Raw genomic sequence first — 15,369 nt, forward strand, 5'->3', positions numbered from 1 at the left:
CGATGTTCTTATCACTGTTACATCTCTCAGAACTCCTTGGGCAGTTTTCCAGCCAGCACCATTTCTTGAGCCCACCGTACTCTGCTTTGCCCACTGAGCCCTGAGGGAGCACCCAAAGAAATGGAGACGCACACCCTTTCTCCAAACTATACTGCTGTGGCCAGGCCATACAAGTAGGCTCTGACCTTGATTTCTTGATTAACGCTGAGGGAAAGAGAGCTCCACTCATGATCTGATGGACCATGAGGAAGCGCATGGGTGAAGGCACCTGATCCCAGGTGTTTCCACTGCCTGGGAACATCTGCTGGTATGCTACCTTCACCACCCAGGGCACCACTGTCCTGAATATCACCTCTGGCCAGAACCAAACTCTAATTCACCAATCCTCTGGACATCCTTAATTGGAGTGCTGGCCACATGTGTCCTACCACCCACAAACCTATGACTGTATTAGTTCCCCTGCATTAGTTCCTGGGATGTGAAGTTTTATGTGTCAGCTTGGCTAAGCTATGGTGCCCAGACATTTGGTCAACCACTAGTCTAGATGTTGCTATGAAGGTATTTTATAGACGTGATTAACGTCTACGATCAGTTGACTTGAAGTAAAGGAAATTACCCTCGATAATGCGGGTGGGCCTCATCCCATCAGCTGAAGGCCTTAAGTGCAAAAACAGGTTTCTCAAAGGAGAAGGAATTTTGCCTCAAGACTATCATGTATAAACCCTGCTTGAGTTTCCAGCCTGCCCTACAGATTTTGGACTTACCAGCTCCCACAATCACATGAGCCAATTCCTTAAAATAAAATCTCTTTATACACACACACACATACACACATGCACACACACATATATATCCTACTGGTTCTGTCTGTCTCTCTGGAGAGCCCTAACTGATACAGTTCGGCCGTCTGGTCAGGATTCCTCCCCTCCTCCAGCCTCCGTACTGAGGCACTAGTATGCCACATGGCTGCTCAGATCTGATTTATAACAGGGGGCCAAGCTGAGTAAAAGTTGAGTGCTGACATGAACAGCTTACACTAAGCAGAAGTGACAGTTTATGCATTTATTCAACAAATATTTATTGAGTGCATTCTGTGTGTGAGGCACTATGCTTAGAAAGTACCAAAAAGTCAGCTGGGGAGAGAATAATCCTGAATTCCCACCAGAGACCTGGTGGGAATAAGTCTGAGATGAACTTAGCTGTATCTGAAACAAAGGAGGCATGAGCAGGAACAGCTAATGCCAAAGGATAGCCCGGTAGAGTTCACCACAAGGGCCTAAATCTAAAATTACATAGAGAAGCCACCTCTAATATAGTAGTGTTAAGTTCATGAAATTAAAGTTGAATACTGGGTGTTTATTATTTTGTGATTTTCTCTAACTGATAGTTATCTATGAGCAAAAATATGGTTAATTTCATTTCATTTATAATCTATAATGACCTAGAATTGCTATCTTAGTTCTATGTCTGAGGTCCCCTGAGTCATGAGTTATTGTTACCAAAAAGTGAGCATCTGGTGATAATCAAATCTGTGTGGAAAAGTAAAAATAATTAACCCAAAGTGTAAATGCCTAATTAGAAATTATTGCAAAACCCTCCAAAATAATAAGTGGTGGCAGGTATGTCTCTGAAACCTAAAGACAACTGCAAATAATTTGCGAACTCCCAGCAAGCTAAGATTATCTAGGATTTTTCAAGAACATGGATCATCAAGAGTTGATTATGGGATATTTTCCTGTTTCCTAATCTTGGAGTATAGTTTCTGTTTCTGCTCAGGAATCTCTAGGACCAAAATCAGAAGAATGTTTTGCTCTTTTGACCACCTACCTCTTGCCATTAGAGGCTGGCTAAGGAGTCTGGCTTCGGCATTTGTATAACTCTCTCCGCTCCCAGAGTGCAAGTCACCCTTTCTTCTGTTGTGTTGCTCCTCCTACATCTCTGATCGTTGCCTTCTCCATCATCTCTGTCGATTCCTCTCTCTCCTTCTGCCCCTTAAATGTCCGTGGCCCTTTTCTGTTCTCACTCTCCCAACTCTCTGCCTGGGTAATCTCACCCCCTCCCAGATCTGTAAATCTAACCCTGTCTGCTCCCCTGAATTCCAGAAGCATATTTCTAACACATTACTAGACATCTCCACCTGGACGTCTCACAGGCACCTCAAAAACAGTGTCACAAACCGCATTCGGTACATTTCTCCCTCCTCTCTTCTGCCCCATCTCAGGTAATGGCATCTCTATCCGTTACCTGAGCTGTCCTTCACTTCCCTCACCTCGCACATTCAGTGGGTCAGTTCACCTCCTAAATAGTTCTCAAACGTACTGTCTTTCCCCACTTCGTCTGCCTGGTTCAGGCTTTCCTTATCTCTCACCTGAACTCTGCCATTCCAGTGGTCTGTGTCCTCCTTGAGGGCAGAGTTTTTCTGATCCATTACTGTATCCCCATCAAAGGGCCACAGTCATTATAAGCATTCACTAAGAAGCATAGAGTGAAACTCGTAGACTCTAGAGCCACACCACCTGGGTCTATTCCCAGATCTGACACTTGCTAGCTGCATGTCACATGTGTCTCAGTTTCTTCATCTGTAAAAATGGGTTTTCATGCAAATTTAATGAAGATGCCTATGGAATGCACTTAGAACAGTGCCTGACATATGCAGCCTAAGGGGTTAGCTATTATATTTAATAAATGTATGTGAATTTCTCCCCATTGCAGTCCATCCTTGATCCATACTGCAGCCTGAGAGTTGTTTTTTTAAATTTATTTTTATTTTTTCTACAAGTGTAATCATATCAGCCTCCTACTTAAAATCATTCACTGGCTGCCCAGTGAAAGTCCACTTACAAGAAAAGTCCAAGCTTGTTAGCGTGGAGAATGAAGCCCATCTTTCCTCTTCCACTTCCGGTTCTTTGCTGTAGGCACCTTCACCCTGTACCACTCACTGCTTTCCCCTCATGTCAGCCTCTTCCTGTCCCCTTATCTCATCATGTCAGCCTCTTCCTGTCCCCTTATCTCATCATGTCAGCCTCTTCCTGTTCCCTTGTCTCATCATGTCAGCCTCTTCCTGTCCCCTTATCTCATCATGTCAGCCTCTTCCTGTCCCCTTATCTCATCATGTCAGCCTCTTCCTGTCCCCTTATCTCATCATGTCAGCCTCTTCCTGTCCCCTTATCTCATCATGTCAGCCTCTTCCTGTCCCCTTATCACATCATGTCAGCCTCTTCCTGTCTCCTTATCTCATCATGTCAGCCTCTTCCTGTCTCCTTATCTCATCATGTCAGCCTCTTCCTGTCTCCTTATCTCATCATGTCAGCCTCTTCCTGTCCCCTTATCTCATCATGTCAGCCTCTTCCTGTCCCCTTATCTCATCATGTCAGCCTCTTCCTGTCCCCTTATCTCATCATGTCAGCCTCTTCCTGTCTTCTTATCTCATCATGTCAGCCTCTTCCTGTCCCCTTATCTCATCATGTCAGCCTCTTCCTGTCTTCTTATCTAGGTTCCTGCTCATCTTCTTGCCTCTCAACCGTCTGACAAGCTCTCCCCTAGCCTTCAATACCCAGCTCAAATGGCACTTGCTCTTCAATGTGCCTTCCCTAGATGGAGCTCATCTCTTCTTTCTCTGAGCTGATGCCCCCTGCCTATACCTCTATTATAGCATTTATCAGGTGCATTATAATATTCTTGGTTTATCTCTCCCTCCCTAAGTAGATCCTAGTGGGAGATGCATTGAGGAGGAGGTACCCTCTTGTCAGACCATAAATTTTTATGATATAATTTTTGGTATGGAAAATGTGATGATCCTAAACATGCAGTGTTTACTTGATAAGTACAGAAGGAAGACAGGAAGAGAGGAAGTGAGGTACCCTGTGATCCCATGCGTAGTGAGCACCACTTTTTCTTGTGGCTCGTGGTTGAGCAGCACTGAGCCCCAGGAACCTGGCTTCTGTCAGGAGGCCCAGTATTCTGCAGCAGGATGAGTGACCTAAATAGATTTCTTTTTTTCTTTCTGGCCTTTACCTCATTGGTCTTGAGAAAAAAAAGAGATGGGAGGCGGATGTTTCGGGCAGCCCAGATACATCTTCTGCTCAGGCCTGGTCATGACTGCCACCTGAACTCATTGCTGTCTCCCTCTTGATGCCTACATAGCCCTCATACAACGTCACACCCACCTGAGAAGGCATCAGAATCCCTGGCCGGGGTCAGGTGAGCTTCCAAGCCGTACATAGAGGGTCCAGCCCTTAAAATCTGGGGCGTCTCCTGGTCCTCGAACTGTAGGAGTCAAATGACAGGACATCTGAAGTTCAAGACTCCCTTGACTTCCTTGACACATTAGCTCATTTCTTTTTATTGAGAAGTTCAAGGATTTAGTTTATCAGTACAAGCCCAAGGGCATTTTGCAGTCCGGGGTTTGACGGTATTGATGCAGACTCTGAGCTTTCAAATATCTGTGTGATGGAGGGAAGAAGAGCATAGAAAAACAAAAACATTCATATTTGACATTACAGTATATCATGTAGTTTTCTCTCTCTTTTTTTTTTTCCTGCACCAGCAGTTTGCCTAATGATGTTTTGCTCAGATTAATATTAAAGTATGTATTTCTCAAGCACACACTGACTGTTGTAGCAAGGAATCATCAGAGCGTGCCGAAAGCCAACCTGGGATTTGACATTTGGCACATAGAGCCCCCAAATGGATAATCATGTTTAAAAAATTCAGTGTTGACATATTTAAGGAGACTGGGGATATGTCCAGGATATTTGTATGTTGACTAACATCTGTCTGGCATCTCTTTATTTATGAAGCACTTTCACGTACGCTGCTGGTTTAATTCAGCAATCCCCCAAGGCAGGTCGTATGATTTCCATTTTACGCAGAGGGATTCTAAAGCTAGTGGTGCGGTGGAAAGAGCAAAGATAGTGCAGTGGTGGAGGCGGCATTGAACCCAGGTTTTCAGTCTCCAAGTCCATACACTTCCAACTACCTATCTTTATAGTACAGAAGGTATATTTCTCTGTGTTGAGGCCCTTTGTTAGGTGATCTTTCAAGATCCTTTCTAATCTGAGGATAGTCTCTATGATCCCATATAGGATCCTAAGCCAGCCAGAGCTTCTAAGACTCTCTTGAAAATGTGAGTTTGCTATTTTCGCCTGTAATGTCCTGCTCCACCTTTGATTAACAAATGGGAAAGTTTCATTCTCTGTTCTTTCTCTCTTCTTAACTCTTGGCTAAAGTCATCCTTCTCAAGAAAAGTTAAAAAAAAAAAAAAAAGCAGATAGTGATTGAAAAGTGAGAAAGAAATAAATGCCAATATTAAATTAATACCCAGCATTTTGCCGGATGTATTACCCGATTTTCAAGAAGGTCTGTTTCATTTCAGAAAGACTGTCTAGGAAAATGGAGAACAATGCTAAGTAAACCAGTGAATTATTTCTAATACTGCTTAATACTCTCTTATAAGAAAATAGAAAATGAATAAAGTTCTATTCCTTAAAGCTAAGTAACATGATAGCCCATATAATGGAAACATGGCTCCCTAAATGTATAATCATTTTAATATTGGTTATTTATTAAGTGCTCCTCTCTCAAGAAGCTCAAGGTATTTTATCAACAGTACTTTAGCAGTTCTCATATTCCCCCTTCATGTTGATTGCAAGGTTCCATTTTGTGGAAGAAGAAATTGGCACTCAGAGAAGTTGAGTGGCTTGCCTGGGATCACTTAGCAAGTCAAAGTCAGTGGCAGGATTAGAACACAGGTCTCCTCATACCAGATTTCCAACCAGCAAAGTGAAAATACGTATGCTAGCATCTGGGTTAAATATAGGCAACAAACCCATCTGGGTGTTTTATGTGAAGAGGGATTACTTGCTTATTCTTTTTTCCTCTTGGAGTCAGAGGTGAGAAGTGCATGTTAAACCAAAATATCTTCAAGACAATCCATTGCAGATACACTGAGGAAGGCCATCATGGGTTCCTGGGGTGGGACAAGGAGAAGTCACCTCCTTCTGCCTCTCCCAGAAGGAGTTGTGGAGACTGTGTTATCTCTTCAGAGAGTGTTTTATTGACCATTGGCCACTTCTGGGAGTTGAAGGAAACCTCTCTATAAATTTCCATTCAGTTCCAAAGACTGGCAAAACCTTATGGAGGGCATGATGAGCTTCTGTCATTGGCTCTGCTGGGGAGGGGATGGGGTATAGGGAAGGCAGAGAGTTGGCTTCACTAGTTTGTATGTAGGGAAATGGTGACTAGGGTACATAGCCCTCACACAAACACAGGAGAACCCACCACACATCTGACCCACTCTGTCTGGGAAGGCTGAGGTGGAATTGAGTTCCAAAAATTGGAATCACTGGCTTCTAAGAGCCATCCTTCCAGAAGAGAACCTGGTATTGCCCTAATGGCTTCCCAGGAGAGCCCTGGGGGAACCCTCATGACTCATGTATTATAACCCATAGAAACTCCAGGAGTTATGGAAAGTGACTGTAGCCAGATGGCATTCTCCCCCAAAGCAGCTTTAGCATGTGTCACTATAGGACAGAAAACAGTATTTCTTGTCCATTGAGGGAGCATCAATATACAAGGAAGTTCCCTCCTTTGTCACGTACCACCCCCCCTCCGGCCCCTTCACTCATGACTACTGTTAGACAGAGGGGGAACCAACACATATATAGGCTTTCCTGTGCATTTACTCATTTAGCTCTCAAATCAACCCCATGAGGTAGGTTTTATTATTACCCCATCTTACAAAAGAGGAAACGGAGGCCAAGAGAGGTTGAGTAACTTGCTCAGGGTCACATAATTTGTAAGTAGTAAAGCCAGGATTCCATCCTGGGCAGTCTGGCTCCAGAGCCTGTGTTTTAATTCACGATCTGTCCTGCGTTACCTGGCTCTGGTATTCTTATGCATTTGGCTCCAGATTCTGAGAAAGCAATTGCATTCTTATTCTAATATCATTTCTTGCAATATGCATAGAATGAAGTATCAGTGAGCTAGATTTTTTTTTAAGCATAGGAAGAATTTTCGACATGCACGCAAAGTTTAGTGCCACTTCATAGCTTCATGGGCAGTTCCACTGCTAACATTCAAAGGACCTCACCATGCCAGGATTGTGGTCAGTTGGTGACCAGCCCTTTGGGTCTCTCCCACCACCAGACAGCGTCAAGGATGCTGGCTCTGATATGGTCAGTCTGAAGCACAGTACAAAAGTCAAGGGAACTAGTTCTAATTTTGGTGCCATCTAATTTTCAATTCCATCTGCAGGACTTGACCTGTCCCTGACATTTGGGGCATAAACTATATACAACCAATGATCTACCCTGAGAGTGGTTGTATTCACCAGAAGGAACCGGCCCAACTTGCAGTCAACAGAGACATGTATAAATCAATACAAATGCCTATAAATACAACAGAGTCACAATAAATGATGAGTATAAATAAATAATGTTTGAGTACTTTAAGGGAGTGAGATAGAGTAGGTTGGGATCCTGCTGGCATTGGGGAGAAGGCGTGGGATTAATTAGGGAGTTTATTGGAGCAAGTTGCCAAAATAAAAAGGAGAGGAAGATGCGGTACAGCTGCCATTTAAATGAAGGAGAGCATGGCATCCCTGTGGCACAGCTTGACGAATGAGCGCCAGAGAAATTGAAGCCATCACCAATGATTTGAGCAAGGCACTTAACCTCCCTGGGTCTCAGTTCTTCCATCTGTCAACATGGAGAACTGGGTATCAAAATCAAGAGAACATAGTGACGCATTTTGAGTTCTTCAGAAGAAAACTGTCACCGTCATAGATGCTTTGGGTTAAGGAAAGTCTATCATTTGGAAGAAATGCCTGTGGTATTATATGCCATCTGATTTGCCCTAAGCACCAGTAACTCAGATGTCTTTTGGGAAGGAAGCATTCTAAAGCATCCGCATAGAAAAAATAGTAGGCAAAAATAGTTCAGAGCCTTGCAAGTAGCGTACTTCTCTTTGGCATCCTATAAACCGCTTGGGCTCAGCCCAAGCCAAGCCTGTATAAGCCCAGACCCAAATCTCAAATGACTGCCCATTCCTTGCTCTTCTGGTTGGCGTCAGTCAATCACAAGTGGAATCAGATGTTGCCTTGCCAACGTGACTGATATGTTTCCAGCAGAGCTGTGTTTATGTCTTGATCCTTGTTTGTGTGATGTTCTATGTTTTATAACTTGAGTCTCCAGGAATTTTTCCCATGACTGTGCATCATTCTTTATCACCCATAACCAAATATGGCAGCTTTAAATAGTGCTGTCATTTTCCTCCATTTCACTCGTTGTGATATAATCAGGTATAGATTTCTGACATTGAGCATCTAATGGGGTTTCAGATTCAGAAAGCAACAATAACAGATATTTTTCTCCTGGATCTCTCTCAAGTGAGAGAGACAGAGTGAAACAGTCATGAGTGACAGGGCACGTAGAATTCATGTACATTTTCCCAGAGAAACTCTGGGGTATAGAAGGACCCCAGGAGTGGGCCAAGCTAGTGATTTCTGCTGCAGCAAGTGTGGAGGCTTGATCAGGTTCTTTATCCCTTCTGGACTCTGTGTATGGTTCTGCACTCTCTGTGTCTTCCTGTTTCTGCCACTGGCTCTTGGGATGATGATGAAGACACGGTCAGCCATGATGGACACAGGAATGACTAACTGGGGACTCCAATTCCACTGCTCTTGAACCTTTCTTCCTATTAGAGAATTTATGTAGTGATGGGACCAGATGTGCTCAAATGGTCTTCTCCCCATTCCTCTTCTGTTCCGTTAGTTACTAGGCTTTGTCCCTCAGGTTGTTTCATTTTCCTGGTAAGTCACCTGAATGTTCTGAGCAGATCAAGCATGGATGCACATGAGGGAGAGAACTCGCAGTTGGCATCAAAGGGTGGTTCCCTGGTCTAAGCCATACTACTGACAAAGAAAACTAGTTTCAGACAGACCACCCGAAGGTCACTGTCACACTGCTGAAGGGCTGCAAAGTCCAAGAACAGCTGCCCCTTTGACAGAGGGAAGCTATTTACTTCCTCACTGTGTACTGTCTGGGCTGTGTCCCCACATGGGAGTGTACAGCTGTACCCCCAGGTGCTTCAGGAATGTGCTTACTGCCTCACCAAGAAGGGGTGGAAGCCCACCCTTCCAAAGCCATGATTGGGCTGTGCAGATACAACAGGACCACGCAGAGCTGTCTCCCCGCCCCCTCCCCTGCCTCGGATGCTGCAGTGGGAGCAGCAGTTGCCACTCAGAGCTTCTCAGCGTGTTCTCTAGGGTCCAGCTGCCTTCGGATAAGGAAAGCTGAGAAAGCTGGGGGAGCTCAGCTCGCTGTTAGCCTCGGTAGTTCCCCTTTGTGTTTCCGGGGAGCCCAGTGTAAAAATGACATACTTGGATGTCGAGATCGTGCCATGACAGATAAGATCTTGAGCTTGAAAGTTTACCTGTTCATCGAACCTCTGTGCTTACTACTGATTTTCAGTCCTATCCATGGACTTCCTAGATTTCTAGAATCATAAAATCATATCATTTTCAATTTAGAGTGGTCCTGAGGGAGCATCTAGTCCAGTGGTTTCATAGGAAATGAAAGAAGCAAGCCTGATGCAAGCCTAAGGTAGCCATGGGGAGCTGCAGAGCGCAGGCCCTATCTAGAGTGGGCAGCCACCTCTCAGCTCCAGCCAGGTGAGAATGTAGGCCCAGTGTTGCCAGATCACCCCATTAAAAAAAAAAAAAAAAGTCTGGATTTTTATGTGAATCTCCCAATCATTTAATGTTGGCAACTAACACAAAAATGGGTAAACTAACAAGTTGTCTGAGGGCTGTATGTGGCCTGCAGGCCACCAGTGTGTCAGCTCTAGCTCTAACTGAGGCCAGAGAGGGGTGTGCACTTGCCCAAGATCACACAGCTAAAGCCTGAGAGCAGACTATTGAGCTCCACCCTCCTCATTCCATTTTGCTGTCCTGCAGAAAACGACTGGGAGGTTGGTGCCCAGGTTTCTGTCCCTGATTCCATCCTTTGGCTCTCGTGCCTCTGGCCCAGCACATCCCTGGGCTGGGGACAAACCATGTTTTCCCACAGCATCGTGGGATGAGCCCTGAGCTCTGTGTCAGAAAACATGCGACTGAGTCCCAGCTCTTCCACTCATTAGCTGTGTGACCTTGGACACATGTCTTGACCACTCTGGGCTTTGGTTTCTTTGCTAGCAAAATGAAAATAATAATCTGTGCCCCACAGCACTGTTTTGAGGTTTACACGAGAAGGTCTCACTGTGTGTGAGGTTACCCTGCAAACAAAAAACCCAGCATGGCTGTTGTATTAGCCTCTTCATGAGAAAGACATGAGTGTCAGAGAGGGGTGGTGCTGTTGTCGTGCTCCAGCACTGCAGACATCAACGGCTCAAAGGCGCTCCCAGGCTCACCATGCCGCCCCCAGGAGGACACGGGGCAGTCCATAAGGGTCACTGAGGGCTGTTCCACTTGGCCAGCACAAAGCCACCCTCAACCTAGGAAGTGAGGTGGCCTGGGCTGTTCTTTTGTTTCATCTGCTGAAATCAGGGCTGGATAGGGGCTTCACAGCAGCCCCCTCTACACCTTCAGCCCCAGTGTCATTTAAACCAGTCACCCAGAACCCAAGGCAATGCAGTCTGGGGCCAGGCCCATGCTCACCATACCCCCTGCCCTGCCCTGCCCTGTCCAAGGGCCATTGTGACTGAACGTGTACAGTGAATCTTGTTTTTTCTCCATTTCCAGGGACGCAAACCTGGCTATTTCTCCTTCCTGGACCCATTTTCTCCGGGCGTCTGGCTCTTCATGCTTCTAGCCTATCTGGCCGTCAGCTGCGTCCTCTTCCTAGTGGCTAGGTACACTCCTCTCCCCTTCCCTATCCTCACACCGCCACCTCGTGTCCGCCTCTGGGAACTGCAAGGGAGGGGTGGGGAGCAGGAGAGGGGGGTTGAGAAGACCTTGGTGCTAAATTAGAGGGATGGGAGAGGGACTCAGGACTTGAACCGCTCTCTGCCCAGCTGTCTACCTGGGCAGACATCCACCCATCTACACGCACATTCCGTAACGTGCACAACGCAGATAGGCGAGCTTGTCCGAATTTGCTTCTGCACCCCTGCCTCTTCCCCCTCCCGCTCCCCAGCCCATGGCCCCTGCTTGTGTAGGAGCCTTGGGAAAGAGACAGTGGCAGGAAGATCACTCTGATTACGCTCCATGCATTTGGCTGCCCTGGCATCCGTCTTTGCCAAGATCTGTCACAAAGTGCTGACTGACAAGAAACAGAGCCTATGAATCCGGAGTTGGGGGGACCAGAGGCGTTGGTGGCTCAGGCGAGGGAGAAGGCCTTCTCTGCAGAGGGCCTGTCCCTTCCCCAACTGGATCTGCCTATGAAAACACAGCTGCCTTGTTGAAGGGGAACCATGGACTGTAGCAGACAGCAGGAGGGTAGGATGGAGAGAGGCATTTCCAAGTAGTGTTGAGACAAATGGTCCAGATCAGGGGTTGGGGAGAATAAGCTCTCCCCTCTCCCTGGAAACCAGAGACTGTTCCTGGGCCCACGGAAGACCCCAAGGAGCATCTCACTGCTGAGGCCTCCCAAGAATGTACATGGAGAGGGTTGTTTCTCTCTGAGGCTAAGGGCTGTTGGACCAGCCTGGGCTTCAGGAGAGCCAACTTACTATCCAGCAGCAGAACAAGCCCTAGTGGCTCATGGGTCACTCACTCAGAATCCCTGTTCAGCACTCAGCTTTCCAAACTGGAGGACCAGAAAGGGCTGTTATGCAGGAGCAGAGAACTGCTCAGGCTGAGCTTCTAGAGAGCTGATGGTGACTCTGTTCCAGCTGTCTCCTCAGCTGTCTCCTTTGCCTCAGGGCCACAGTGGCAGGGCCAGATGATTCTACAGTGTATGTTCCATCTCTGCTGGGTGGGGTCTTCCCCAAGAGCATATCTGTTCAGTGGCTTGAGGGGAGCATGTGCTCTCTCCAATTAGAAGACAGAGCCCCAAGGACCTGCAGGGTGTCTATCCCCTGGGGCAGTTCCCAGCCTTCCAGGAGGCATCGTGTCACTCAGCCTGTGCCTCTTCCAGTGGAGATCAAAGCCAAGTTCAGGAAAGTCGTCCTGAGCCCACGAGAACCAGCCACACAGAGAAAGGCCTTGCTTACAACCTGGTAGTCTTCAAAGGCTGCTATGTGTGCCACTCGGGTGCCACCTACCCCCCCTTGGGCCTGTAGGCATTGCCACTGTCAAGTATCTGTTGTCAGTGACAACGGGCAAGACATGCGGGAGTTGGCACACTGTCTGACACTTGCCCTTTCCACTTCATTGCTCTGTCTGCTGCAGCTTTTTGGAAGCGGTCCGCCTGAGTCCTGGCTCCACTGCTCTATGATTCACTCTTGCCCCTTTGATTGAGCCCCGTATGAGAAAGCCACAGCTCTCAGGTGACCTCAAGGGCCCTGGAAATGGCCTTAGGGCTTGGCTACCCGATGCACACGCACACAAGCCTGCTTCTGCAGGCTGAAGCTTTTCCACCAGCCCCGGAGGCTTCAACAGGCCCTCTTCCCTGCCCTACACACGCCACCCCCCAGGATCCAGCATTAACAGAAAGATCAACAAAAAAATGTACTAAAGGTCTGACCACACAGCCTGTATATATATAACATCATATATATATATATATATATATATATATATATATATATAAATTGTCTGAGCCTAGGATAATCTGACCTACGGTAGTGGTTTTAGATTATCCAGCAGGGTTCCGTGGAGCGAGAAGGCTCCTGAGAGGTACCAGAGACGACTTTGCAGGGGTGATGAGAAGGGGCTGGCAGTCAGAGCTCTGGGGCCTCAACCCATCTTCATGCAGACCAGCTCCACTTTTCTCTCTTATATACTGTACTTCTGGGTAAGATTTTAGAGGGGAAAAAATGTTTGAAAGCCACTGATCTAAGCCAGCCATTCACAAGCTAGCTGATATCAAAGTCACACAGGGAGCTTTTAAAAATTTGAATTTCCAGATCAGATAGTCTCCAAATCTCTAGAGATGGGACCTGGGAATCTGTATTTTCAAAGCTCACTTCCAGTGGCCTGTAGGCTTGGGAACCACCAAGGTGAGACACCACAAGTATAAGCCAGCTCTGCAGCAAGCCACAGAGGGAAGGGGCACATTTCAAGACACGGGGCCAGCGATGACACACTGGCGTAGTATTCAGGAACAAGCGGCAGCGATGTAGATGTGGGCGAGCCACTGTAGAACCCCAAGTGCGGATCAGGCTGAGTGGAGGACAGGGAAGACCGGTGATGACACTAACACCCTGTGAACACGCAGCGTCTGCCCTGCCCAGCACACACCCCTACTCATCTCTCTCGTCAGAGCTGGAATGCCTTGTGGGGGAGACTGGCTGGGGCTGTTGAACAGAGGAGGGAAAGTGCGTGTCTGGCGGGCAGGAAGAAAGGGCATTCTAGACATCAGAGGTACTGCTCAGAGAGGCCAGCCGTGAGGCTGAGCGGGACAGCAGGAGGGAGTGCTACCCGCCTCACTTGGAGGCAGAGAGCTTAGGGCAGCCCTTCTCGACCTTGTATGCCCATCCCACTCACCTGGGGAGCCTTAAAAAAATACTGATGCCCAGGCCTTACCTGGACAAATTAAATCAGAACCTCTGGGAGTGGCATCTAGTCATTGGCATTTTTTTAAAAAGCTCCCAAGTGAGTCTGTAACACAGAGCTGAGAACCACAGCCTGAGGGACCATCTAGGCCAGTGTTTCTCAGAGTGTGGTCCCTGGACCAGTGGCATGAGCATCATCTAGGAACTTGCAGATTCTTAGGCCTCACTCAGATTTACTGAATCAGAAGCTTTGGGGATGGGGCCCAGTAATCTGTGCTTTAATAAGCCTTCTTGGTGATTCTGATGTAGGCTAAAGTTTGAGAACCACTGTTCTAGGCTGAGGGTTTTCAAACTATGGCTCTTGGGGCTCCTAGGGTCCCTCCGATCACCTTGGGGGACTGGGGGGTGCAGAAGAAGCAACTTCCCAACCATCGGCCCTTGACACTCCCAGTTTCCAGTCAAGGGGCTCCATTTTCCTCAGTTCTGTATATTGGAGTTCCACATGAGAATTTATTTTGAAAAAACAAAAATGTTTCCTTGATTAAAGAAAAACAGTTCGAAAACTGCCAGCCTAGTCCAACCTCCTCATTTTCGGTTGGGAAAAGTTCAGCAAAGGGAAGTGGCTTGTCCAAGGCCACAAGACCAGTTCCTGAGGCACAAAGGTGAGGCCAGAAAGGAGAGCTCCTCCCATCCCCCCGGGACCCTTCTCTTCACCCTCACCGGCGGCGGCACCGGTGGATGTTCCTTTTCTCCCGCAGGTTGACCCCCTACGAGTGGTACAGCCCGCACCCGTGTGCCCAGGGCCGCTGCAACCTCCTGGTGAATCAGTACTCCCTGGGCAACAGCCTCTGGTTTCCTGTCGGGGGCTTCATGCAGCAGGGCTCCACCATCGCCCCTCGCGCCTTATCCACCCGCTGTGTCAGTGGCGTCTGGTAAGATCCGGGGCGGAGAAGGGGCCTGGCCCAATGGGGCAGGGACACAAAGGGGGTCCTCCGATAAGCCCTGCTCCAGCTAGGCTGCAGGTGAGCAAGAACTTTAGCACCGCTGTAGGGGAGCCTGAAGCTCTCCTTTCAAAATAGGCTAGTGGGGAGCTGAGCCGCATTCTGCCAGCTCAGAAGGTTTAGGGGCAGTGGGTGGGCGAACTGTGTGCCATCTTATCCCTTTCCCCTTGCTCTGCCTTGGAGATCTGGATACAGAGGGGAGCCAAGGCAGGAAGGGAAACGAGTGAGAAAACAGCCTGAAAGGCCCACAGCAAAGCAATGGTAACTTTCTGACCTGAAAAGACCTGAGGTTGAGTGGCCGGGCCTGTGAAAGTATCTACAGATTTATGCAAATATGAGCGAGCAGCAGGAAGTCCCTGCGGAGGAATCCTAGCCGCTGTCACTTCACGCCCTCTCCACCTGCTTTCTTCAGCTTTGTCCCTTGGCACCTGGCTCTGGGGCTTGCCAAACCCATCCACCCAGCAGGGGTGGGAAAATGCAAACTCTTAGTCACTCAGAGTTGGGCAGAACCTCGGGGAACCAGCTGACAGCAAATAGGCCAAACTCCGGTCCACAAGGCGGTCAGCCAGCCTCTGCCTGAAAATCCCTTCTCTTGGCTCGTGCAGGGCAAAAAGAACACGGTCGAATGATTCGATATAGGGGAAAGCTCTTTGAACAGTTGAAAGTGCTACATAAATGTCTGGACTAATAATTGCTATTGGACCATTATGGGGAGAAAGGAAATATATATATATATATAGTCTAGAGAGGCAAGTTTGCATAGTGCAAGTTCCTC

The 15,369-nt window shown here is 47.6% G+C and overlaps 1 protein-coding gene across 1 annotated transcript in view; it reads left to right on the forward strand.

The window, feature by feature from the left end:
• Positions 1 to 15,369, forward strand: part of GRIK4 (glutamate ionotropic receptor kainate type subunit 4) — a 292,256-nt gene that overhangs the window by 250,523 nt on the left and 26,364 nt on the right. Inside the window, exons 13-14 of the mRNA XM_014785032.2 lie at positions 10,739 to 10,848; positions 14,352 to 14,525. Coding sequence (XP_014640518.2) covers positions 10,739 to 10,848; positions 14,352 to 14,525 — 284 coding nt within the window. The remainder of the gene's footprint in view (positions 1 to 10,738; positions 10,849 to 14,351; positions 14,526 to 15,369) is intronic.

This window comes from Ceratotherium simum, chromosome 7, assembly GCF_057802395.1.
Source record: "Ceratotherium simum simum isolate JZ-2026a chromosome 7, ASM5780239v1, whole genome shotgun sequence".
Taxonomy (NCBI): domain Eukaryota; kingdom Metazoa; phylum Chordata; class Mammalia; order Perissodactyla; family Rhinocerotidae; genus Ceratotherium; species Ceratotherium simum.